The following is a 21,587-nucleotide window of genomic DNA, read 5'->3' as shown; positions in this document are numbered from 1 at the left end:
TGCTGTGCCTTGGCTGATTAACTACAGTAAGTCTGGGATAAAGAGAAAACAGGGTACACGAATTTTCACGAGAACTGTTCCTTTAAACAGCACCCAATCCACACCGTCCTTTTGCCCTTCAACTGTTTTTATAGATAAACAGAGATTAACACCTCCATGCCCTTCAATTTCAGATCTGCGGGAGGCTTTCATTTGATCAGGGTGGGGGTGGGTTTTGGGGTAAATGTGGTTTATGACTTTGCCACAGAAGGTCATGCTGTGCCAGAATGCTGCCAAGGGTCACGACCTCGGCACAGGTGGGACCAGCTACACAAGCACACCACAGGAACACAGAGAACAACTGGAAGTAATATAAAAGCTGCAGAAGCAGTGTGAAGCCTAACACACTGTAGGTAACAACCTTACCAATATAGAGGGGGGCCATGCAGGTGTAGCACCTTAGACAGGTGTGGCCTGTTCATATTTTAAGGAAGTACATGAATTCAGAAAAAAGAGTGTGTATATACAGCTCTGGTAAAAAAAAAGAAAAAAAAAGCCCACTTTAGTTTCTGAATCAGCTTCTCTGTTTTTGCTATTTATAGATATATGTTTGAGTAAAATAAACATTGTTGTTTTATTCTTTAAACTACAGACAAAATGTCTCCCAAATTACAAATAAGAGCATTTAGAGCATTTATTTGCAGAAAATGAGAAATGGCTAAAATAACAAAAAAGATACAGAGCTTTTAGACCTTGAATAATGCAAAGTAAAACAAGTTCATATCCATAAAGTTTTAGAAAGTTCAGAAATCAATATTTGGTGGAATAACCCTGGTTTTTAATAACAGTTTTCATGCATCTTGACATGTTCTCCTCCACCAGTCTTGCACACTGCTTTTGGATAAAGTTATGCCACTCCTGGTGCAAAAATGTAAGCAGTTCAGCTACGTTTAACGGCTTGTGATCATCCATCTTCCTTTTGATTTTGATTATATTCTAGAGGTTTTCAATTTGGTAAAATCAAAGAACCCTAACCTTTTTAAGTGGTCTCTTATTTTTTTTCCAGAGCTGTATACATAATAAATGATACAGATATAGTATTACTGATATATTTAATAATGTATATTTTTGAAAATGTGGATATTGTGTATAAAACGACTTTTGTCAGTTTTCATATGAAGCCTAAAATAATTATAAACACCCTTGAGCTAGTAAGATGTACATATGCAGTGTATAAGCCATTTAACTACAGCCCTGTTATAACGGATTAGTGATCTCAGTTTGCATACAACGTCAGCTTCAGATCTTTTAATTCACATGTTTTTTAATAGTTAAAGCTCGCCCTTGTTATGTCTTCATATTTTTCATTATAATGTATGGTCCTCAGAAAATTGTGCTCCAGTCATCAAATAAATTCCAGGCTATAAATAGAGACAGGGGGTAATAAAGCACGGAAGCGCAGTTTCTATTGTAAGCACGAGTGCAGTGCCTTTACAGCGCCCTCTAGCGGCCGCTCACCGAGACAAGCGTGCCCGTCTGCCGACGAGTGACGTCACGCAGCGTGTCCTTGAGACCAAGGTCAGATGTTTCAGAGGACCAGAGAGTTCAGAGACTGAAGCGGTGCTGCTGGGCTGGTTATGCAGTTATTATTAGACAATGCTTTAAAGGAGAGAAAGAACAAAAGAACACAGAGAGAAGGTGATATTGCTTTCAAAAATATACAATATACTGAAATAATCCAAGTTTATAATGTTATATTTAATGCAATATAATAAAACAATTGAAAAATAATCTAAAATTCTATGAGATATAACTAGGTCTTCAGTAGGTGTAAATATGCCAGTTTATTTGTTTTGTACAGATGTAGTGCACTAACACAAGCAGCAGTGTTCTCTTGTGGAGAAATGGTCAACCCTCTACAGTGTACTATTTATATTTGATGAGAATAAAAATCATTGCACTTTTTTTAAGCTTGGGGGTCACTTTTATAGCGAAAAAAAAAAGAGAACAACTGCTTTAACATGATTTCCCTGTGATCTAACTGCATAATGTTGCCCAACAAATCAAAAATGCCTGTTTTAGGAGGTAAATGAAAACAAAACAGCCAAAATAGGCCTGAAAATAGCCTTTCAGAATATAGTCTTAACATATTAAAAATAAGGGGCTGCGTTATAATCAAAATGTCCCATTTTTGCCACCAAAAATTTATTATTATTTTTTAATTCAGACCTTTACTCAATAGAAATTCTGGGTTTTTTAATTATTACTTTGTATAAATGTTTTGTTTTGACTGGTTTTCTTTCAAGGATGGCAAGTGGATTCTTGTATATATATATATATATATATATATATATATATATATATATATATATATATATATATATATATATATATATATATATATATATATATATACATATGGAGTTTTAAACACCTTAGTTCACTGCTAGACTGAGAACAGAACACCAGCCAGAACTATTCAGACAACAGTGAACAGTCCTATAAGCATCTTGGTAATAATTTTTATAATAAACCTTTACCCAATGATAAAGGACTAGAGGATGACCAAGGACAACTGTGCAGCAACAGACGAGCTTCTGTCTCTGACTTTACATTTACAAGATGTACCAAAAGTGGACAATAAGTAAAAACAGTGTTTACAAACTCCAGCAGCACTGCTGTGTCAAAACCACACATTCCAGCACAACACACGCTAAGACACCCAAAATAATTCCTACCCTATAGTGTCTCTATGGGGTCTTGACAATTGAAGAACAGGGGGGAAAGGACACTAATAAAGCATGAAGAAAAAGATGGACTACAATCTGTAATTTTAACTATCAAGTGCTTCTATATCCTATATGGTAAATAGAGCTGGTAAATAGGACAATGAGTGTAGAAACGAGGATGCAGTGTTAAGGTTATGGCTGACCAATGTATATATTTTTTTAAGAGGATCCAGAATGCTGTGTTCACATGATTTGTTGCACAGGAGGCAACTACATGCTGTGCTAGAGGAAGATATAACCAGGCCAAGACTGATTTTTTTTTTATTGTCAAAAATAAGTAATGCCTTGGGAGATCGCTGGTTCAAATCCTGGTCATGTAGCTTGCCATCAGCTGCCAGAGCCCTGGGAGAGCACAGTTGGCCTTACTCCTAGAGTGATTTCAGTCTGCACAAGGCGTCTGTGAGCTGATGTATCGGAACATACAGAGCTCACTGGCTGCTCAGCAATGCTACATCAGGAGCAGATTGAAAATGGCACGGTTGAAGGTGGCATGGGTCGGAGGAGGCATGTGCTAGTCTTCACCCTCCTTGTGTTGTGGCATGACCAGTGATGGGGGATATACAACTGAGTAGAAGCTGAATAAGTGGGACAATTGGCCATGCTACATTCAGAGAAAAATGGGAGAAAATTAGAAATAAAAAAGTGATGCAACCCAACACAAAGAGAAACATTTTCATTGAATTTATTATTAAAAATGACAGTGTCTTACAGATATTTAGATTATGATTGAAAAGAATCTTCCGTTTGCTTATATCTGGTGTACGATCTCCTGAAGAACACCAACAGCCCAAATACAACATATATCAACAGTTCTGTCATGCATTATGGGAGGTAAGAGCTACTTTTCTCATTTTAAACCATGCTTATAGCTGATAAAGTGCAGTAATCATTAAACAATATGGTAGAGACAGCTCAGAGTTGAGTGGACAGAGAGAGGAGATATACACACTCAGTTTAGTGAGTATATATTGTAAATCACATGCTGTTGGAGGAGTGGTGTGGAGTTAGAAAATTAAAGTGTGTGTATGTGTGTGTGTGTGTGACAAAGCTGTGTTATAAAAGAAGACTGAGGCACTTTTACCATGAGACTTTTACCATGAGTCACTGCTGTGTTAAAAGCTTAATGAAGATTTTATAAGGCAATTACTTTGTGAACACAGTGAATAGATAACTAAGGGAAGAGCCCTGAGTTTACTGGGTAAAATGAATACTTCACCATTTTTAACCTGATCTCTATAAGCCACATATGTACACATACTGTAGGGTTGGTAACCACAGCCCAAATTAGTCAATGTGGTATGTAGTTCCTTATACTAGTATACTAGAAAACAAATGAACAACAACAAAAAAGTTGTTAGGAGACACTTATGTTAGGGGTCAATGGGCATGGGCTGAATGAACTGCCCATTGTATTATCAGTCAATTTCGAGCCAACGGGCTGTCTGCTCTTTTACTAAAACGCATCATATTACAGTCTGTGGTAACTGACAATGTGCTACAAATGCAACAGACAGACAGATATTGGGTTTATAATTGTTAAGTGTTCTTTAAAATGATTTATGGCAGTGGTTCCCAATCCATTTCCTGAAGGCCCCCAGCAGGTCACATTTTAGTGGTTTCCCTGCTGCAACACGCACATTAATTTAGCTAATTATATGAAGCAAGTGCACTCCAAAATGTATGCATTAAAATAAATATATAAAGCTAATAGGATTTGAACAATCATATTCATCAAATTTGCTTGATACAGGATCTCCAATGACTACAACTGTCTTGCACCCCACTTAGTGTTCTTGGAACGAGGTCTCAGTGGACCACAACTGTGCTGTGCTCTGTTAGGGCACTCTTAGGGCCGGGAAAGGGCAAGCCAGTTTTATGGACTGCACCACTCCTCCATACCTTATACAAGATTATGGCTCTGTGAGTGGAATTACATAGTTAGTCCATGTCTTTGAGGCACCCAATCACTAGCCGCTTTTAACTTACACACAGCTCCCGGCATCCAATACAGTGACACCATCAGCAGCATTTCTCTTACAATATTAGCACTTGGGAAGGCTGGCAACCACCATTGTGCTGAATGGTAAAATAGTTCCCCTGTAGCACGGTAAGACACACTGGCCCTTGGGCTCCTAGGACTCCATGAACAGGTTCAATAAAGTAAATTGCATCTCTCCAATAATACAGCAGTGTCATTCTGCATCCTCTTTTCGACCCATCCTGTCAGAGGATGGTGCCAATGGCTTTGTCATTGGCTTCTGTGATTGCATCAGCAGATGTGTGGCCAAAAAACTCACTGCCCGTCCAAATGCCAAAAAAATGCCATCACTAGTGCTTTGTATCTTCCATTGATGCTGATGGGGTGCTGCACTAGGCTGCAAAACCCAGAACCCTCTGGGGTCAACCACAGAGAACTTGCGCTGAGTGTTATAAGCTACTCCAGAACTGTCGGCTTCACCAACGAAAAAAGTAGCAGTAGCAGTGCCCTCAACCTGTCAGATTCTCCTATCCCTGGAGTTCCACCCAATACCTCTGGTACTGCCTGCTCATCTCCTCCAGAGATACTGATTTCCTCTAGGGGAAACAAGGGCTGCACTGACAGGGAGCCTCGATATTCTGCATCATTCCTGCAGTTCTTCTTGAGAAAACTCTTCTAGAGTTCAAGTATGAATTCTTCTTGCATAAGTGTAAGCCAGAGTTTGTGCATTTGGTTTAGTACTGCAACCATCAAGACTACACTGTAAAAATGTTGCCAGCACTTGTCTGACTCAACCAGAAGGCTAAGGTCAATGCCACGTAGATATCATATTGTTCCTGTCACAGATCTACAAGAGCCTGAAGTGTTTACCTCCCCAGTACTTATTTCCCTTTACGTTTTTAGTTACCATCAGTTGTCTGCATCTGTTGGTAGAATTTATTGTTGTTGTTATATTAGATTGCCCAGTCTTCTTGTTTTTTGGCTGCAACAGAAGGTTATATTTTGAACATTTGCTGAGAATATGTTCTCAAACTGGACCATTAACAAACTAAAAGTGTGGTATGAGTAGATCACTCGTTAACATTATGTCAACTTTACAAAATAGGGTAGAAACATAATTTACAGAAGTTCTTCTCCTAGTTCTACCAAATTAAAAAAAGTAATCAATAATCTGTTGAAAATTCTTAGTACAGTAAGTTAAATAGTTTTGTTTTTTTTGAGTTGGTGTTAGAGCAGGGCAAAACACCAAAATATGCAAGGCCTGGTCCTCCAGTATCATGTTTGTAAACCACTGCATTTCACTATACTTCTCAATCTATTTTAAGCTTGTGCACAACTTCAAATTGTACACATTCAGTTCATAATATAATTTCTGAATACAACCCCCTGATATCTGTGATTATCTTGTTCAGTGTCCATTCATGAACCATATGAAGGAGATCTGGGTGAGGAAGAAAGAATGTAATATGCAATGGCACAAAAGTGCCAAACTAAAGGTCAGTAGATATGAGTCAGATGATGGTGTGTAAGATTTAGCATTGCGGAAATGCCAGACATAACAACAATGTCTGAGATGCACGCAATGCCGCATCTATGCGTAGCACAGTTAAGTCGATTTAATAAAATAAAATTTAAAAAAATACAAGAAGCTTAAAGGCAATTTACTAAAGGCCAGCCAGGTCAGCAGCTGAGGGTGCTGTACTTCATCACACTGATAAGCCACCTCCAGCTCCAGAATTCACCAGTAGATGGGGCTAAAAGATTAGCTTTAGTCTATAAGCAAGTGTGAGTGACTTGTCACTGTGAACTTCTGCCCAGTTTTTTTGTATTTTTAAAGAAAAAGCTTCTTCTCTTCTTTCTTTTTTGTGCGGAATCAGGCACAAAGACATTTCTGCCATTGACAGAACAGCAAGTTTAGTCTCAAAGCAGTGGCACCATTGCAAAAGGGCTTTGTAGAGGACAGCCACAGTAATGCACATCATCACAGACACACACTTCCTAGTTAAGGCTTTGGTGGAGGAGGTGGGGTGTGATTAGGAGGCACAGCATCCCCATTTGGCTTACTGTGCTCCAGCATGGTGGGGCTAGTTTTGGGCGATTTCCTTGGCGCTGGTCTCCTTGGACGTCTCTTCTTGGCCTTCTGCTGCACAGCTGCTTGATAATCTGATGAGTCCATCAGTGGGTCCAGGTGAAGCTTCCCACTAACAGCATCTGAAGACTCGTCAATGAAGGCGAGATTCTCTCCAAAGTAATCCAACGGTTGGGAGATAGTGGGGTCTTTAGAAATTTTAGGGAGCGTGCTAGGTTCTTTCTCATCTTTATCTTGGACTCGTTCCGTCTGAGTACCCGCTGAGCCTGCCTCAGACTTCTCAGAGTCTGACTCATTAGACGATGTTGAGTACGAGCCAGAGGATCCGGAGCCTGAATGGCTGCCGGGCTGTCCGCCCTCTCCTGGAGCTGCACCTGAATGGCTGTGGGTGCCACCATGACTGCGGTGGCCACGACGCTTTCTCCGTGAACGACGCTTGAATGTTTCATCCAGTTTGCCAGGGATGCGGAAATCCACAGACATGTTCTGGATGTTCTGAGTCCAGTCAGTTGCATGTGCTCTCAGCTCTTCCATCTGAGAACAGAGGGAACAGAGAGGGAGATATATGGAGTATTATTTTTATTAATAAAAGAAAGAAATTAACTAATTAATTTAAAACAGACAATGAGGTACTAAAAGGACAAAAGGTAGAAAAATAGAGACAAGTAAGACAAGGAAGACCAGGAAAAAAGGCACCAATGCTGCTACAGAGGGATAACATGCGAACTAACAAGTGAGCTATGAGGTTTATGTAGAAGGGCATGATGGGTATAACCATAACATCAACAACAATAATAATTATTATTTATATGTGCTTGTGAATGTGCTTTGTGAAAAAAGCGACAAATAAAAATCATCTTAAGAAAACGTCAGGCTGCGCAAGGATGGAAAAAGCTGCTGCCTTCAGGTCGTGTCAGAAATATCCTATATACGCCACCACACAATCGTATTTACCAGTGGGAAACTGGTATTTTTAGATATGAGTCTCCCAGTTGGGGGCATGTCAGTAACAAGAGGTCAATAAATTGATGCAGACAGTTCGTACAGTAAACTGCTTACACATCTGTTATTGCTGCAACACTTAAACACTTGCAGGTTGTTATTAGCTAACTATTAAAATCAGTAGCATTAGGTGGAAAAATGCAAAAGTCTTGTATGGTTTATGGTGCTAATGGCAGCAATATTTTTTCAATTTGTGGGGGAAAATTATCTGTTAAAAAAAATAGCAGTTATTCTGTTAAACACTAAAAAGTAAAATGTTAAACAATAAAAAATAAACAATAAAGTAACCTTTAAAAGTACTAAACATTTTTTAAATTAAAATTTATAAAAAATATGGAGAAAAAAATAATGAATAAACCCCCAGAATTACCTCAGCGCGTGTCTTTTTGGATAGGACAAGAAGCCAGTTTCCAATCATTGCGAGAATGGAAACAAAGTAGGCCAAGCCGAGTAAGATCCAAAACCACACCAGAGGTTTGTACCAGTGGTCTTGCCCATACACATTTCCATCACCTGAGCAGGAGAGATGAAAAGCACAACATGTAAAGAATACAGGTTAAGGGCATCACTGAGATTAAATTATTAAAGAGAAGGAAACTATATGCAGCTGTGCATAAACATAACTAATCACATGTAGCAATTCATCTACAGATGGGAAAGGAGGAATGCTTAAGTACAGAGATGCACAAGCCAGTGTTCCACTCTAAGGAGACACTGTGCCACGCCTCAGCTGATCTGCAATCTGCAACAGTACAATCAACAGGCAAAAAAAGCTCTGCAACTTCTTGTTATTTCAGCCATTTCTCATTTTAAATTTTGCTAATTAAATGACAATATTTTTATTTGGAATTTGGGAGAAATGTTGTCCGTAGTTTATAGAATAAAACAACAATGTTCATTTTACTCAAACATATACCTATAAATAGCACAATAAGAGAGCCTATAAGAGAGTTTCTTAATCTTTTCCAGAGCTGTATATTTCAGCCTGCTACCATTATTATTAAATATAAAACACCACTTAGTGCACAGTGATTACTCAGAGGAACAAGTTTAAAAATGGGTCTAACGATCCTGCACCTAAAAAAAAAATCAACACCTAAATCTGGTGTAGTTTACTGGTTTGTAATTTGTCCATAACGGTGACTCCCACATTTTGAAAGAAAGTCTCTGTGCGTGCCTGAAAGGGATAAACTGAAAAAGATCCCGTTTACACCTGGTCAATTCACATATTTTGAGTATCAGGATTATATCTGGATAAGACCAAACTGCATTATACTGCAAGTATAAATAAACACCAAAGACTACTATTAACCATCAAGTGTAAATTTATGTTACCAAGATCTTATTATACAGTGATCAGGTGTAAATGGGCTCTATTTACACGATTCTAAGCATCTAAAATAATGCTTTAATAGACCAAACTGGTCTAATGTAGTGTACCAGCGACATAGTCTCCAAAGCCCACAGTGGTTAATGTGATGACCACGAAGTAGGTGGAGTCCAGCACGTCCCACTCCTCCACCTCTTGGAACACCATCGTGGGAACAAAGACAAAGAGCGCAAGGCCCAGCATGATGGACAGCAAAGCAGATATGACTCGTATAATAGTGGGGCTCACTTTCCACTTCTGAGAACATCAAGAAAGAGAAAAACATCAATCAGTCAGGAGACAATAGTGAAATTCATAAAAAATACTGTTTTTACAGGAACACTTCATAACACATACACATACAGCACCAACACATACAGCAATACACAGTAACATTCAGAGGTTTGGACCCACTTACTGTAATTAAGAGTACAAACCGTTAAGCCTGATGGTACAATGGGAAAAAATGGAAAATAAACATTTTCCTACTAAATTTTAGAGTATCTCCCTGCAAATAATATCTGTAAAATCACCTGATACGAATAGACTGTTTTTTTAATGTATCATGTGATTTTCTGAAAAAAAAAAAAATCTCTATAAGTGCAATACATGAATATTCGAGCTTTTAAATTTAGAAAATTAAGTTTAGGATTTTTTTTTTAATTTTACAAAAATACTGTTTTTTATGGGGATATATCATTGTGACTGCAAGAAATATGCAAGAAAATGAATGTAAAAAACTGTAATTTTCTGTAAATTCTCTTCCAGAAATTTACTGTTTTTACCTGCATTTTCTGTCTGTCAGAAAACAGAGAATTACTGTTATATTTCATAATTCTCCATAATTTAAATAATTGTGACAATGGAGTGCTCCCATCATGCTTTGGAATTTTTGGGCAGTTAGAAAGTAAGGAAATTTAGTCGTAGTTTTCTACAAAGTAGTAGTTATACTACATTTAGAGAAAGTAAATATTTTTAATGTATTTAAAATGTAGTTTTCACTGATAATTTTATGTTGAACTACCTTTAAATCTAACAGTATTTATCTGTTTTTTGACAGCCAAAAAATCTCTGTAAAAAATGTTACTTTCTGGCAGCAAGGGCACCAGAAATAACTGCAAAAATCCTGGCATCCCTGCTGTCGGAGAATAACCGTTTTTTACAGTTATTTCTTTTAAAGTGTGGTAGCAACATGCTCTGGAGAGGTTTTCTTACGGTGACATACACAAAAGGGATAGAAAACAAAACAAAAAAAGTTTACCTCATAATTCTTCAGAATAACCTCCAGCTAACAGCTAGACGGTTAAATCTTGGGTGTAAGACAAATCTGAGTGTTCCAAGAGGACAATGACCCCCCACACACATCACAGGTGGTTGTGGAATAAACAAAACAAACTAACATTAAGTTTTTTGGGAACAGATTTCCCCCAGAAGTCCTCACCTTTACTCAAATCTGTGTGCTATGCATAAAAATTAAGTCTACTTAATTGGGTGCAGAGTGGTCCAGCGGTCTAATGCGCTGCCACTATGAATGGGAGGTTGCAGGTTCGAATCCTGTTCATGTAGCTCTGCCATCAGCTGCCTGCACCCGGAGGGAGCAAATTTACCCTTGCTACCTCTGGGTGGGTAGATGGCGCTCTCTCCCCATTACACTCAAAGGTGGTGCCGGGCAGCACGAGACATCTGTGAGCTGATGTATAGGAAACGAGTCGCTGTTTTTTCCTCCGAGCACGTTAACCGCTCAGGCAATGATGCATGGGCAGAAATTATAAATAAATAATGTAAAAAAACTCAATTTACCAAAAAGAGTTTTCAAATATCCAATCAGAAGGCTACCAACTACCTTAAAGTTGCTAAATAACTACCAAAAACTACCTGTGATTAAGGTGCTGGTCAACTTGCTAAGAGACATTTGACCAAATACTATGTATGTTGTGCATATATTTTTAATAAAAACGTGTGTGAGATTCTTATTTTAATTTTTTTAGGATGTTGTATATTAAGTTATGTCATTCTGCACTACAAAAAGAATAAAAAAGAATAGAATAAAAATCACTGAAATGCCAATACTGCCATGATATTCATATATGTTACATGACATGACTCGCAAAATAATGGGGCTCACTTCCAACTTCTGAAAGCATCAAGAAAGAGAACAGAAAAAAAAATCAACAAATCAGGAGACAGCAGTGCAATATATATAAATATTACTGTTTTTACAGTTTAAACACATTACTGAAAGCCCAATAATGCCATTATAATAATTGACACAACAATCTCTGGTACCACTTTAAAATAAGGCTCCTTTATAAATGGTTTATAAATAGTTTGTAAAAGAAGTTTATTAATGGTTATAAATTAAGTTGTTAATACTTTAAAAACATTATTAAGCACTTACAACACATAAATAGAAAGAACAACAGTGAAAATAACTTGTTGTAACCTATGTAATAAAATAATATAGGAAGTCAGTTTAGTCATACAATATTTTTTATAGTGAAATAAATACAATTATTAATAAAAATGTTCATGCGGACTGGTGAAAAAGACAAAGTAAGAAAAGCACCTAGTAAGATTAAAACTTTAACAGTATAAACAAATGTGGACTCAATACTTGGTACACGGCAGGCCACATAGTTGCCCTTTCTATTTGCGTGTTGTAATTGCTTTTTAATTGTTTATAACTTAAATAATAACCTTAGTAAACTCCTTTGTAAACTATTTATAAACCCTTTATAAAGGAGCCTTATTTTAAAGTGGTACCCAATCTCGTTATATTAATAATGCACTTTGTGTATCAACTATTGGAGGAAAATAAAATAAATTGGCCAAATAAAGCCTGCCTCTGGTATATATGTGATGAAAAAGAAGAACATATTGATTTATCTTTTATATTTTAATCAAGTAAATTGAAGTATAATTAGTATGATTTAATTTGTTTTATGTGTACGTTCTGCGATGTGACTGTTACACAACATTACAACGACATTAGTATAATGTTGTTGGTTTTAACTTCTAACAAAAAGTTAAAAGAAAAAGACACTATAAAATAAACAGTTTGGACACAAATATATGTTTTCATTGCATTTCAAATAACAGGTAGGCCCAATTTTGTATTCACTGCTAAATTTAACATGCTAACATGTTAACATGCAAGTAAAGATAACCTTTGACCACATTGTATGTTTTTTTTTTCTAATATGTTAAACAAAGCTATTAAACATTGTGTAGAAACATGCTGAAGTGTGCTCTGCAGATGATTTGTTCACTTTTTGTTATGTATGTAGAAAATCAACAAAACATCATTTGACCAGGAGTGCTGCATATTTTGCATACTCCTGTTTATCATTAAGTTCATGCTGGATTGCATTACTAGCAGTTATTTAACTGTAGTGTAATGATTGTTGTTTTTTTTTGTTGTTGTTAAAATCAAATTCATTCTTTCTCACCATGAACAGCATCTCTATCTTAGCGATGGCCTTCCTCAGCCCTGTGCCCAGATGGTCCCCTACTCCAGCTAGCAGGAACCCAAACAAGGGGATGCCTACCAGGGCATAGCAGATGCAGAACAGCTTGCCCCATTTTGTCTGTGGGGAGATATTCCCATAACCTGGAGCCCACACAGAAACGCAATGTGATTTGAGGATCAGATATTTTTAGAGAACTTGCTGTGTGAGCAATCCATAGAATGCAGGAAGCAGGCCAGTGCCTGAGCGGGGCTCATCCAGCAATGTGGAAATACCATACCGATGGTAGTGATGATGGTGCCGGAGAAGAAGAAAGCACTAGCCAGGTCCCAGCTGCTGCTGAACGTGTTGTTCTTTGCGTTGACCCCTGCTTCAATGGCTTCTGTAATGTTCTATAGAGACGTAAGGAATTAGACAACATATAAGCTTATTCCCAACTATACTGTATGTTTTTGGGTTACTGTTTCATTGTTTATATATTTGTTCATTGTCTGGTTTTATTCTAATGGACAACAACTCTCAAATAGTGTTATGTGCTACAAATCATTTCAAAATAAAGAAAATACATGACGTCCATTGTAATGGATGCAGGGTCTGAAAGGGTTAAATAAAGACAGATCAAACTCAAATCTACAACTTATAACTTAACTTTGGAAGGGGTGTCCACCAACATTTGGACATATAAAGTATAAAAAAGGTAAGCAAACTCTGAATCTGATAGCATTCCTAGTGTTCATGCCTGTTGTAGGCCATTTTGAGAATTTCAATTTTCTTAGCTATGGATCTGCATACCTCAAGGAGTTCGTGTAGATTTTCAGAGCTTATGCAGCTATAACTCTCTAAGAATATGCTGCATGTGTTCCGCAGGTTGTCGTACAGCTCATTGTATTGTTTTTCCTCAGCTGGGGCCTCCAGTGCATTGAACACCAATGCCCCCATCACCAGGTAGAGAAGGACAGCCGCAAAGATAACCAACAGCGTTGAGCAGCGCATGGCTGGACGTCCGTTAAGGCCAGAGGCCGCCCGTTTCCTGCCACCACTGCCAGCGCTGTTCCTCTCCGCAACAGAACTACAAGAGAAACAACAGTGCACTGAAGAGCCAGCCATCTGGCTAATACACTCATCCTCATACAGTTGCAAAAATATTCCGAATTGCAGCTATATTCAAAAGGAAGACAAACCAGCGCCAGAAACAAAAAATGATTTATAAAATTATATATATTTGGATATAGCCAACACTTTCCTTGGAGCTGTAGAGATTCTTAATGGTGTCTTATGATAATCCATCCCATGCAGCTCAAATATTCTCACACAGTTCTTGCAGATTTGGCCGTAGGCGTGAAATGTTTAAAGCTCATCCAATACCATCCCACAATTTTTTTAAATTGAGTATAGATCAGGCCATGTGTCTGGCCACTGTATGGTATCTATGTCTTCAAGCACAGGTACAGCCACTGGTTACAGGACCTCATTTACATAATGTTGGGCTGTTTCAAGTGTAATTCGTGTCAGTTTATTCCTTCTGAGTGCATCTGATTTTTTTTTTGATAATGAGTATATGTAAAAATATAAATATTCTCAGCATCTGAAATCTATCTATTTATCTTGAATCTATCTAGAATATACAGCTCTGGAAAAAATTAAGAGACCACTTTAGTTTTTGTATCAGTTTCTCTAATTTTGCTATTTATAGGTATATGTTTCAGTAAAATGAACATTGTTGTTTTATTCTATAAACTACATTTCTTCCAAATTCCAAATAAAAATATTGTCATTTAGATCATTTATTTGCAGAAAATGAGACTGAAATTACAAAAAAAGATGCAGAGCTTTCAGATCTAAAATAATGCAAAGAGAACAAGTTCATAATGTCAATATTTGGTGGTTTTCAATTTGGTAAAATCAAAGGAACTTTTATTTTTTTCAGAGCTGTATTCCTGTTTTTCCTCTAGAAGAGAGTGGAGATATTTACAGAAGTAAGCTAAACAAACCATTTCTTATAAATTGCTACATTACTGTTGACGTTTAAACAGAATTGTGGGATTGTCCACCATTTTTTTTTACTAATAGTAGTTGTTATGTTATTTATAAACTCTTAAAGACACGGGTGCTACAAAAGGTTCTTTGAAGAATGCCATTGAAATACTATGTTTGTGAATGGAGTGTGTGTGTGTGTGTGTGTGTGTGAAGAACCTTTTAAAGGTTCACAGGTTAATGCATTTCACCTGTATAAGTATTACAAGTGAATACAATATTAATTGCTTAATTAATAAATTGCAGGTATTTACACAGCAACCCAGTGCAGTCTAAACTTTATGTGCTTTTAGTGTGCAATAAATGTGCAGTCATATACTGATTTGATTTACAATTCAGATCGAAACATCTGTCCAACCCCTATATTTATAACAGTTATCTTCTGATATTTGATATGGTTATAATATCACCATTCCCCATTTCACTTAAACAGCTCAAAAAACAGAGACCAAGTATATTTTTTTCTACATTGCCCTGGTGTGTATTGTGTGTGTGTGTGTGTGTGTGTGAATGAGTGTGTATGCGTGAGTATATGTGTGTATGTCTGTATGCCCAAATTTGGATTTTGACACTCTCTCTGTCCTGGGTCAACCTCACCCGTGCCCAATACAGGCCACATTTAGAAGGTAATTTCTGGTGTGTTTGCAATTGGCTGACTCTTGCCAATGAGTGTAAAAGATTATGTAGAGCACGGTGTCCATAGACAGACATTAATTGGCCCTTGGCATCACTTTCGAGAATACATTATTAATGGCCCGTGAGCAGTTTTTTCTTTTACGTGACAGTGGCAGCAGTATGTGTCACTACAGTGTTAGAAAGGTTAGTTCAAATAAAGAGCCATTTATTTATCTGAGTGGACTGCAAATTAATTAATTAATGTCATCAAGCAAGAACTGTAAAATATAGAGAGATGAAGAGAGAAGTTCAATCTATCACATACTAAACCAAATATGACACACTACCGAGTATAGCGCGAACTTTTATCAACACCTGGTTAAGGAGTTTCAATTTCCCCACACTAATGAAAACACACTAATAGAATTCTAAACAGACCTACTCTCCTGCGCAACACACTACAGCTGTTAAACCAGATCTACCTGTTACACCTTAGTTTATGTCTGTCTTGTGTTTTTCTTTTTTTTGGTCCTTTCTGCACCTGTTCTCTGTTCTCCTTTTTTGTTGTCCTCCACATGTGCTCTAGCATGAGCACATGGCCTTGTGTTATTGTCCCGTCTCCGCCCTAGCCCCCCTCTGTCATTAGAGTTCCCACCTGTCTTGTTTGTTAACCCGCCCCCTTGTTACCGGTCCCAGGTGTTCCTCACCCTCATTGTGTATATAAGCCCCTTTGTTTTAATGTTCTCTTTTGTGATGTTGCCTTTTGTGAGCTTCATGTGCATTTGTCAGTTCTGTGAGTTTTTGTTTGTTACTTGTGTTGTTTTCCTAGTCCTATAATAGTAATTTAGTATGCTTTGTGTGCCCCTTGTCAGGTTTGTGTGTTTTCGTGATCACAGTCTAGTCTCAGTTCTTCTGTTTCTTGCTTTCTCAGTTTTGTTTTATATATCTAGTCTTGTTATCTTTAGTCTTGTTTTTGTAGTTAAGTTTGCTTTTACTTGTTCATTAGTTGTTTCTTTTGCATTTTTTTCCATGTTTGCTTTCTGTTTAGCTTCTGTTTAGTTTGTTTGTTTAATAAATATTCATCTGCCTTTATGTCCACTATCTCATCCCTCATGCCTTGTGACACTAACACACAAAGCAGAGTTTAGTTTGTTAGTTTTGCTGTGTTATTGAGTTTCATAGGATTAATGATGCACAGCATAGAAAATGTTTAATAATGTTTATGTGCAATACAATGTTTAATAATAAATACTAATAGTTTGGACAATAATTGTTTTAAATAATTGATGAATATTATTTATGTAAAGGGAGCCCTTAGATCTAGCCCTTAGATCCTTTAATGCTGAAATATTTGCTGTGTAAAGAAAAGGATAATTAAGCATTGAAGAACCACTGAGCTATAGAAAAAAAAGAAATTATAAAAGAGATGTGATTGCATTGAATCTTTAAAAAGGTAAAAACAACCTTTACATTGTCTTCTTTAAACTTTACCTAGTTTCTTTACGCAAATTTTCATCTCTCGTACACAAATGGCCCTTAATGAAACCAAAAATAGTTCTTTGATGGCATCACTCAAAGAATCCTTTGTAGCAGCTTTATTTTTAGGAGTGTACAGTACTGGTGATGTCTATTGCATCTATTTCAGTGTAGCTTTGTATGCTTTGCTGTTATGATCATGTTGGACAGCATTATTCTGTGTACCTCTCCCTGGTCTTCCCTTTTTTCCACCACTTGCAGCCACGTCGATGGCTGAGGATGGAATCCCGAGAGCCGTACTTGATGGGCAAATCCTCGCAGTCCGACTGAGGAGACACTAAAGATATAAAACATTACTGAACATAACTAAGGGTGTATAAACATGTTCTACATCTGATACTGATGTGGACAGCAACATACACACAGTATACATGTCTTTATGGCTTAAATTCAGCAAAGCTCTGGAAAGTATTTTTTTTATTTCTGACACTGAATGCCTTCAAGGCAGTAAACAAGTATATTTTTGTCCTTTTAATTTGTGACAGGCTGGCAGCTCTGAGGTATTTGTGCATGCACGATATGCGTGGCACACCTTTACAGAGCCATGTTATGGAACTGCTTTGTGTGTGTGTGTGTGTATGCGTATGCGTGTGGAGAAGAGCAGATGCACCTGTCATTGGCGTTGACATGCATGAATCATATAGTGTGAGAGGAGGCCCTGGTTCCAGTAGAGACACCTGTGCAATACAAGCTAACTGTTGGACACTGAAATGACGGGCAATCCGAATTGAGGGGCCTCCTGACCTTGTTCGTCTTTATCTGCTTCCTTCTGTTCAGCAAAAAAGGATAATAGGTTGCCAAAAGGGCATCAATGCAATGATCTGTAGAAAGCAATTCAAGTGCATTGATTCTGGCCAATATTTAACTCTTGAGATAATGGTATAAAGATTATACAGTCAATACTTTGCTCCTGCAATTACATTGGGGTATTTATCTTATTTATAAAAATGGAAACTAGAAATGATTTGGAAATTAACAACCATTTACTGGCATGCCAAAAGTCATGGGACATCTGTACTTAAATTGATCATGAGCATGGGAATATCTACACATTGTGTGTATACATTTTGAGGTGTTATCTTGAGAGTGTGGTTGAACCATAGACTGTATATAAGTATGAACAGCACAACAGTGGTTGAAAAGTGAAGCCACTATATCTCTTACGCCCTTTGGTTAATGGCTCCAGTAAAACTTTTAACCGCACCTTTTTTTTTTATTCATTTGCATGAAAGATGATAGAATTTTTTTTTATCTAAAATTACACATGAATAAATGTTTTTGTTTGGAAGTTGGGTTCTGTACATTCTGCAAGCCCCCCTCTTGTGTTAATAATTCCCAGTGTTTTTCGTTACAGTTGATGCGCTTTATAGGAGTTATTTTGTGATATTTAAAGGGGTGTGGCCATGTGGTGATTAACGCGCTGGCTGTGCGCGTCCCCAAGTTTAATCCATGCCTGATGGGTGGGTGCTGATGGATGGGATTTCTGAACAATTTCAAAAAATGTGCAAGCATTCAAATTCCTTGATCCAAAGTTTCATCTGTGTACAAGGAATACATTATTATAGAAGGCATTACCACCCACAGTGGGCCAAATGTCATGGGACAACACTACATACAGTAAAATCCCATTGATTTGCTTGAATCCCTAGATCCTTTCCTAATGAACCACTGGATTATCCACTAAGGAACTGTTGCTCAATCAGAGATTTACACCCCTAGTAACAAACTCTGTATCAGAGTCAGATCATAGTTACAGAGGCGCTGAGCTGATGGATACTGCACACCACGGAAAAGTCATGTCACCCCGCCCTGATCACTCAAAGTGCTAATAATGGAGCTGGATTGCGATGCCAATTTGACAGCTTAATGACTCTGGACAAACACAAAGGAACAAAAGCCTGAGAGCTAACAAAGTGGTCTGTCGCCTCTAGGGCACTGGGGCTTTTGCGCCGGGAGGAGGTTTCTAATGTTACTGGACTTAATAAACCCACTCTATGGTATTGTACTGTAATTTGTTTTCAGTATGGGGTGAGGATTGAAGGTGGTAAGCCTACACCCATGGGATTGCACTGAGGGAGGGTCGTGTGTGCTGGTCTGTAAGTGTATATAGAGCCATCTGTGTGTTTAAAAGAGAGAGAGAGAGATAGAGAGGTAGACAGAAAGAGAGAGCGTGATCTCAGTGGGTCTAAATGCCAGGGGTGGGGGAGCACATTTCTGTGACAGTTTATTGGGCTCAGGCTGATTCAGAGAGCAGAAGGAGCTGCTGACGCTACTGCTTCAAGATCAACATTACAACTGAGACTGAGCTGGGCAGAAGGAGCTATGGGCACTTTACAGAAGCCTGATACACACAAATCCATGCAGACACACACTCACACACACACACACACACACACACACAGATATATGGCACCATCAGACCAATAAACTGGATGCTCTTTAATCTATAATGGCATTAGAAACAACCTGTATAAAGAAATGCTGGTGAGCTGAAGGCAGTACATAATTACAATCATAATGGTCAGTATAAAAGCGCATGTATTGATATCTACGCACTATTACTTACTACTGTATCCTTGCATGACTCTACAGTATAAACACCACTTCAGCCATAAAGCTACCCTCCTTAACTCCACTGCACCAAAGCGAAGTAAAAGTGCAGAGTGGATGCACATCATTTCACGCCATTCATGCAATATTAATAGAAGGCTCATTACTCCAGCATTAACATTCTGTCAGACTGTTTTTCAGCAGTGTTAAGACAATAGTAGTAGTAGTAGAAGAGCCACTTTACACCCCACTTAGACACACACACACACACACACATATATACATGCACACAAACGTACACACACATACTCCGGACGCATGCGTCTGTGTCCATCTCCTACCTCAACGTAAGTGGTCCAGGAGATTCAAAGAAGCAACCACAAAACTGCAGTTACTCAGTCCAGACACACACTACTGAGGGTGTGTGGGCGTGAGCATGCCTGCCTTCTGTATGTGTATATGGGAGTGTGTGTGAGTGAGTGAGTGAGTGAGTGAGTGTGTGAGTGAGTGTGTATGGGTGTCTGAGAGAGCTGGCTGCTGAGTGTCCAAGAAATGAAAAGATACTCCATCAAACTGCTGCTTGAGTTGTAAGAGAGTGAGCATGAGAGAGTGAGGTAGTGTGTATGTGTGTGTGTGTGTATGGGTCTGAACGAGAAAGAGGGTGGACAGGGAGGGGACAGCGGGTTGGGGGGGGGATAAATAGGTGCTACACTAAGGGGGAAGAGATAAATAGTAAGAGAGAGAAAGAGAGGAGAGAGAGAGAAATAAAGGGAGGGGTTGATGCAGATATTCTCAGTCTGAATGAGTGGGCTGTTCCCTTGATCAGTAATTTCTCTGGTTCTGGTTCTCCATTGTGCACAGTGCCTATGTGTGTGTGTGAGTGTGTGTGTATATATTTATTTTTTCCAGGGGGAAGTCCCATAAAATATTCAGGTAGGGAAAGAGAGGAAGACAAGGAGAGCAAGGGAAAGAGAGACAGAGAGAGAGAGACCAAGAGTACACCAAGCTCACCCATCACTGTCACAGGCTATTTAACTTGCACTCTGTGAAGAGCCGTAGGGGATGCCTAAGTGAGCTCAAGGGCCCAAAAAGGAATTATCGACAGTTTAGTGACTCAGAAACGCAACTCTTTTTGGTAAATGTTCTATGTGTAACTTTCAAGAGATGTCCTATCACCAGCATTTCATCATGCGCAAAAGCATATAGTCACTGTATGGAAAAAAACTTTATATCTCCAAAATGGCAAATTTACAAAAGAATGAACACTCATGAAAAAAGTCATTAGGATTCAGTGGAAGTTAATGTAAAAAATGTTTTATTCTCAGTGATGCTGGAGCATTTTAATCGATCCAAATGAAAAATGGCAAAAATGAGAATACAAGATTTTGGTACGTTCTATCTATATCATTTTATCATCATTATGCACTTGTGTGCATAATTACTGATGTTTCTGAGGATAATGTGTTGACCCATCCAGTGTTGACCAAGCCTCCCAGGAGTCCACAAACTTGCAATCTTTATCTAAAGCCAATGAGAGGCTTACTCTGCAGCTTCACTCGTAGAATGAATAGTCCATCTCTTCCTCACTCCACTTAATCCAGGGTGTGCCAGAACTTTACAGAAAGAGTGCACCCAGCAAACCCCCCAACAGGCCACACTTGAGCATTTAGTTTTCTAAAGGTCTGTTCTCAGCAGCCAATCTAGGACAGGAGACATTTAGCAATTGTTTGTCTCTGGTAAGGACTTTTCTCTAGTCTTGAGGAAAATTATGATTGACATGGAGCTTACTGTTTCCAAAATTCTTTTCGCACTTGAACTGGCACCTGTGCTAACAATCATCATGTGTTGAAGAGTTCCCTTCCCAGTGCACAGGGTGCAAGAAGGGGTCTCAGTGTTACTTCAGGCATAAATGTTTGCCAGGCTAGTTAAGGTATCATAGACAACTTGGACCACGGGTTTGATGTGGCTGAAATCTGCCTGCTAGAAATCTGTCCAAGTGATCCTTCACCACAGTGTGTTTTCCCATCTTGTCCAGGCTCCCTGCTGACGAGGACCTAGCATCTTGTTGACATGTTCCATAACTGCACGCACTTCTTCCTGGAGAAGGTGTTGTCACTCTACTTTGTTGATAAAAGCCCAGGACTGATTACTGCTCATAGTCTGGTTGCCACTGTCCCAA

The 21,587-nt window shown here is 38.3% G+C and overlaps 1 protein-coding gene across 1 annotated transcript; it reads right to left on the bottom strand.

The window, feature by feature from the left end:
* Nucleotides 1–3,434: 3,434 nt before the first annotated feature.
* On the bottom strand, nt 3,435–20,050 carry LOC103026898 (potassium channel subfamily K member 4). The gene is made up of 8 exons (XM_007244521.4): nt 19,750–20,050; nt 17,024–17,135; nt 13,466–13,742; nt 12,954–13,065; nt 12,656–12,816; nt 9,278–9,464; nt 8,208–8,350; nt 3,435–7,369 (listed from the first exon to the last, which is right to left on the bottom strand). Exons 3-8 carry the CDS (start codon nt 13,664–13,666, stop codon nt 6,749–6,751), a joined length of 1,425 nt encoding a protein of 474 aa, XP_007244583.3. The 5' UTR covers nt 13,667–13,742; nt 17,024–17,135; nt 19,750–20,050; the 3' UTR covers nt 3,435–6,748.
* Nucleotides 20,051–21,587: the final 1,537 nt, after the last annotated feature.

This window comes from Astyanax mexicanus, chromosome 17, assembly GCF_023375975.1.
Source record: "Astyanax mexicanus isolate ESR-SI-001 chromosome 17, AstMex3_surface, whole genome shotgun sequence".
Lineage (NCBI taxonomy): Eukaryota > Metazoa > Chordata > Actinopteri > Characiformes > Acestrorhamphidae > Astyanax > Astyanax mexicanus.
Note: the sequence above shows the minus strand (reverse complement) of the source record. Positions and strands in the feature narration are given on the sequence as shown.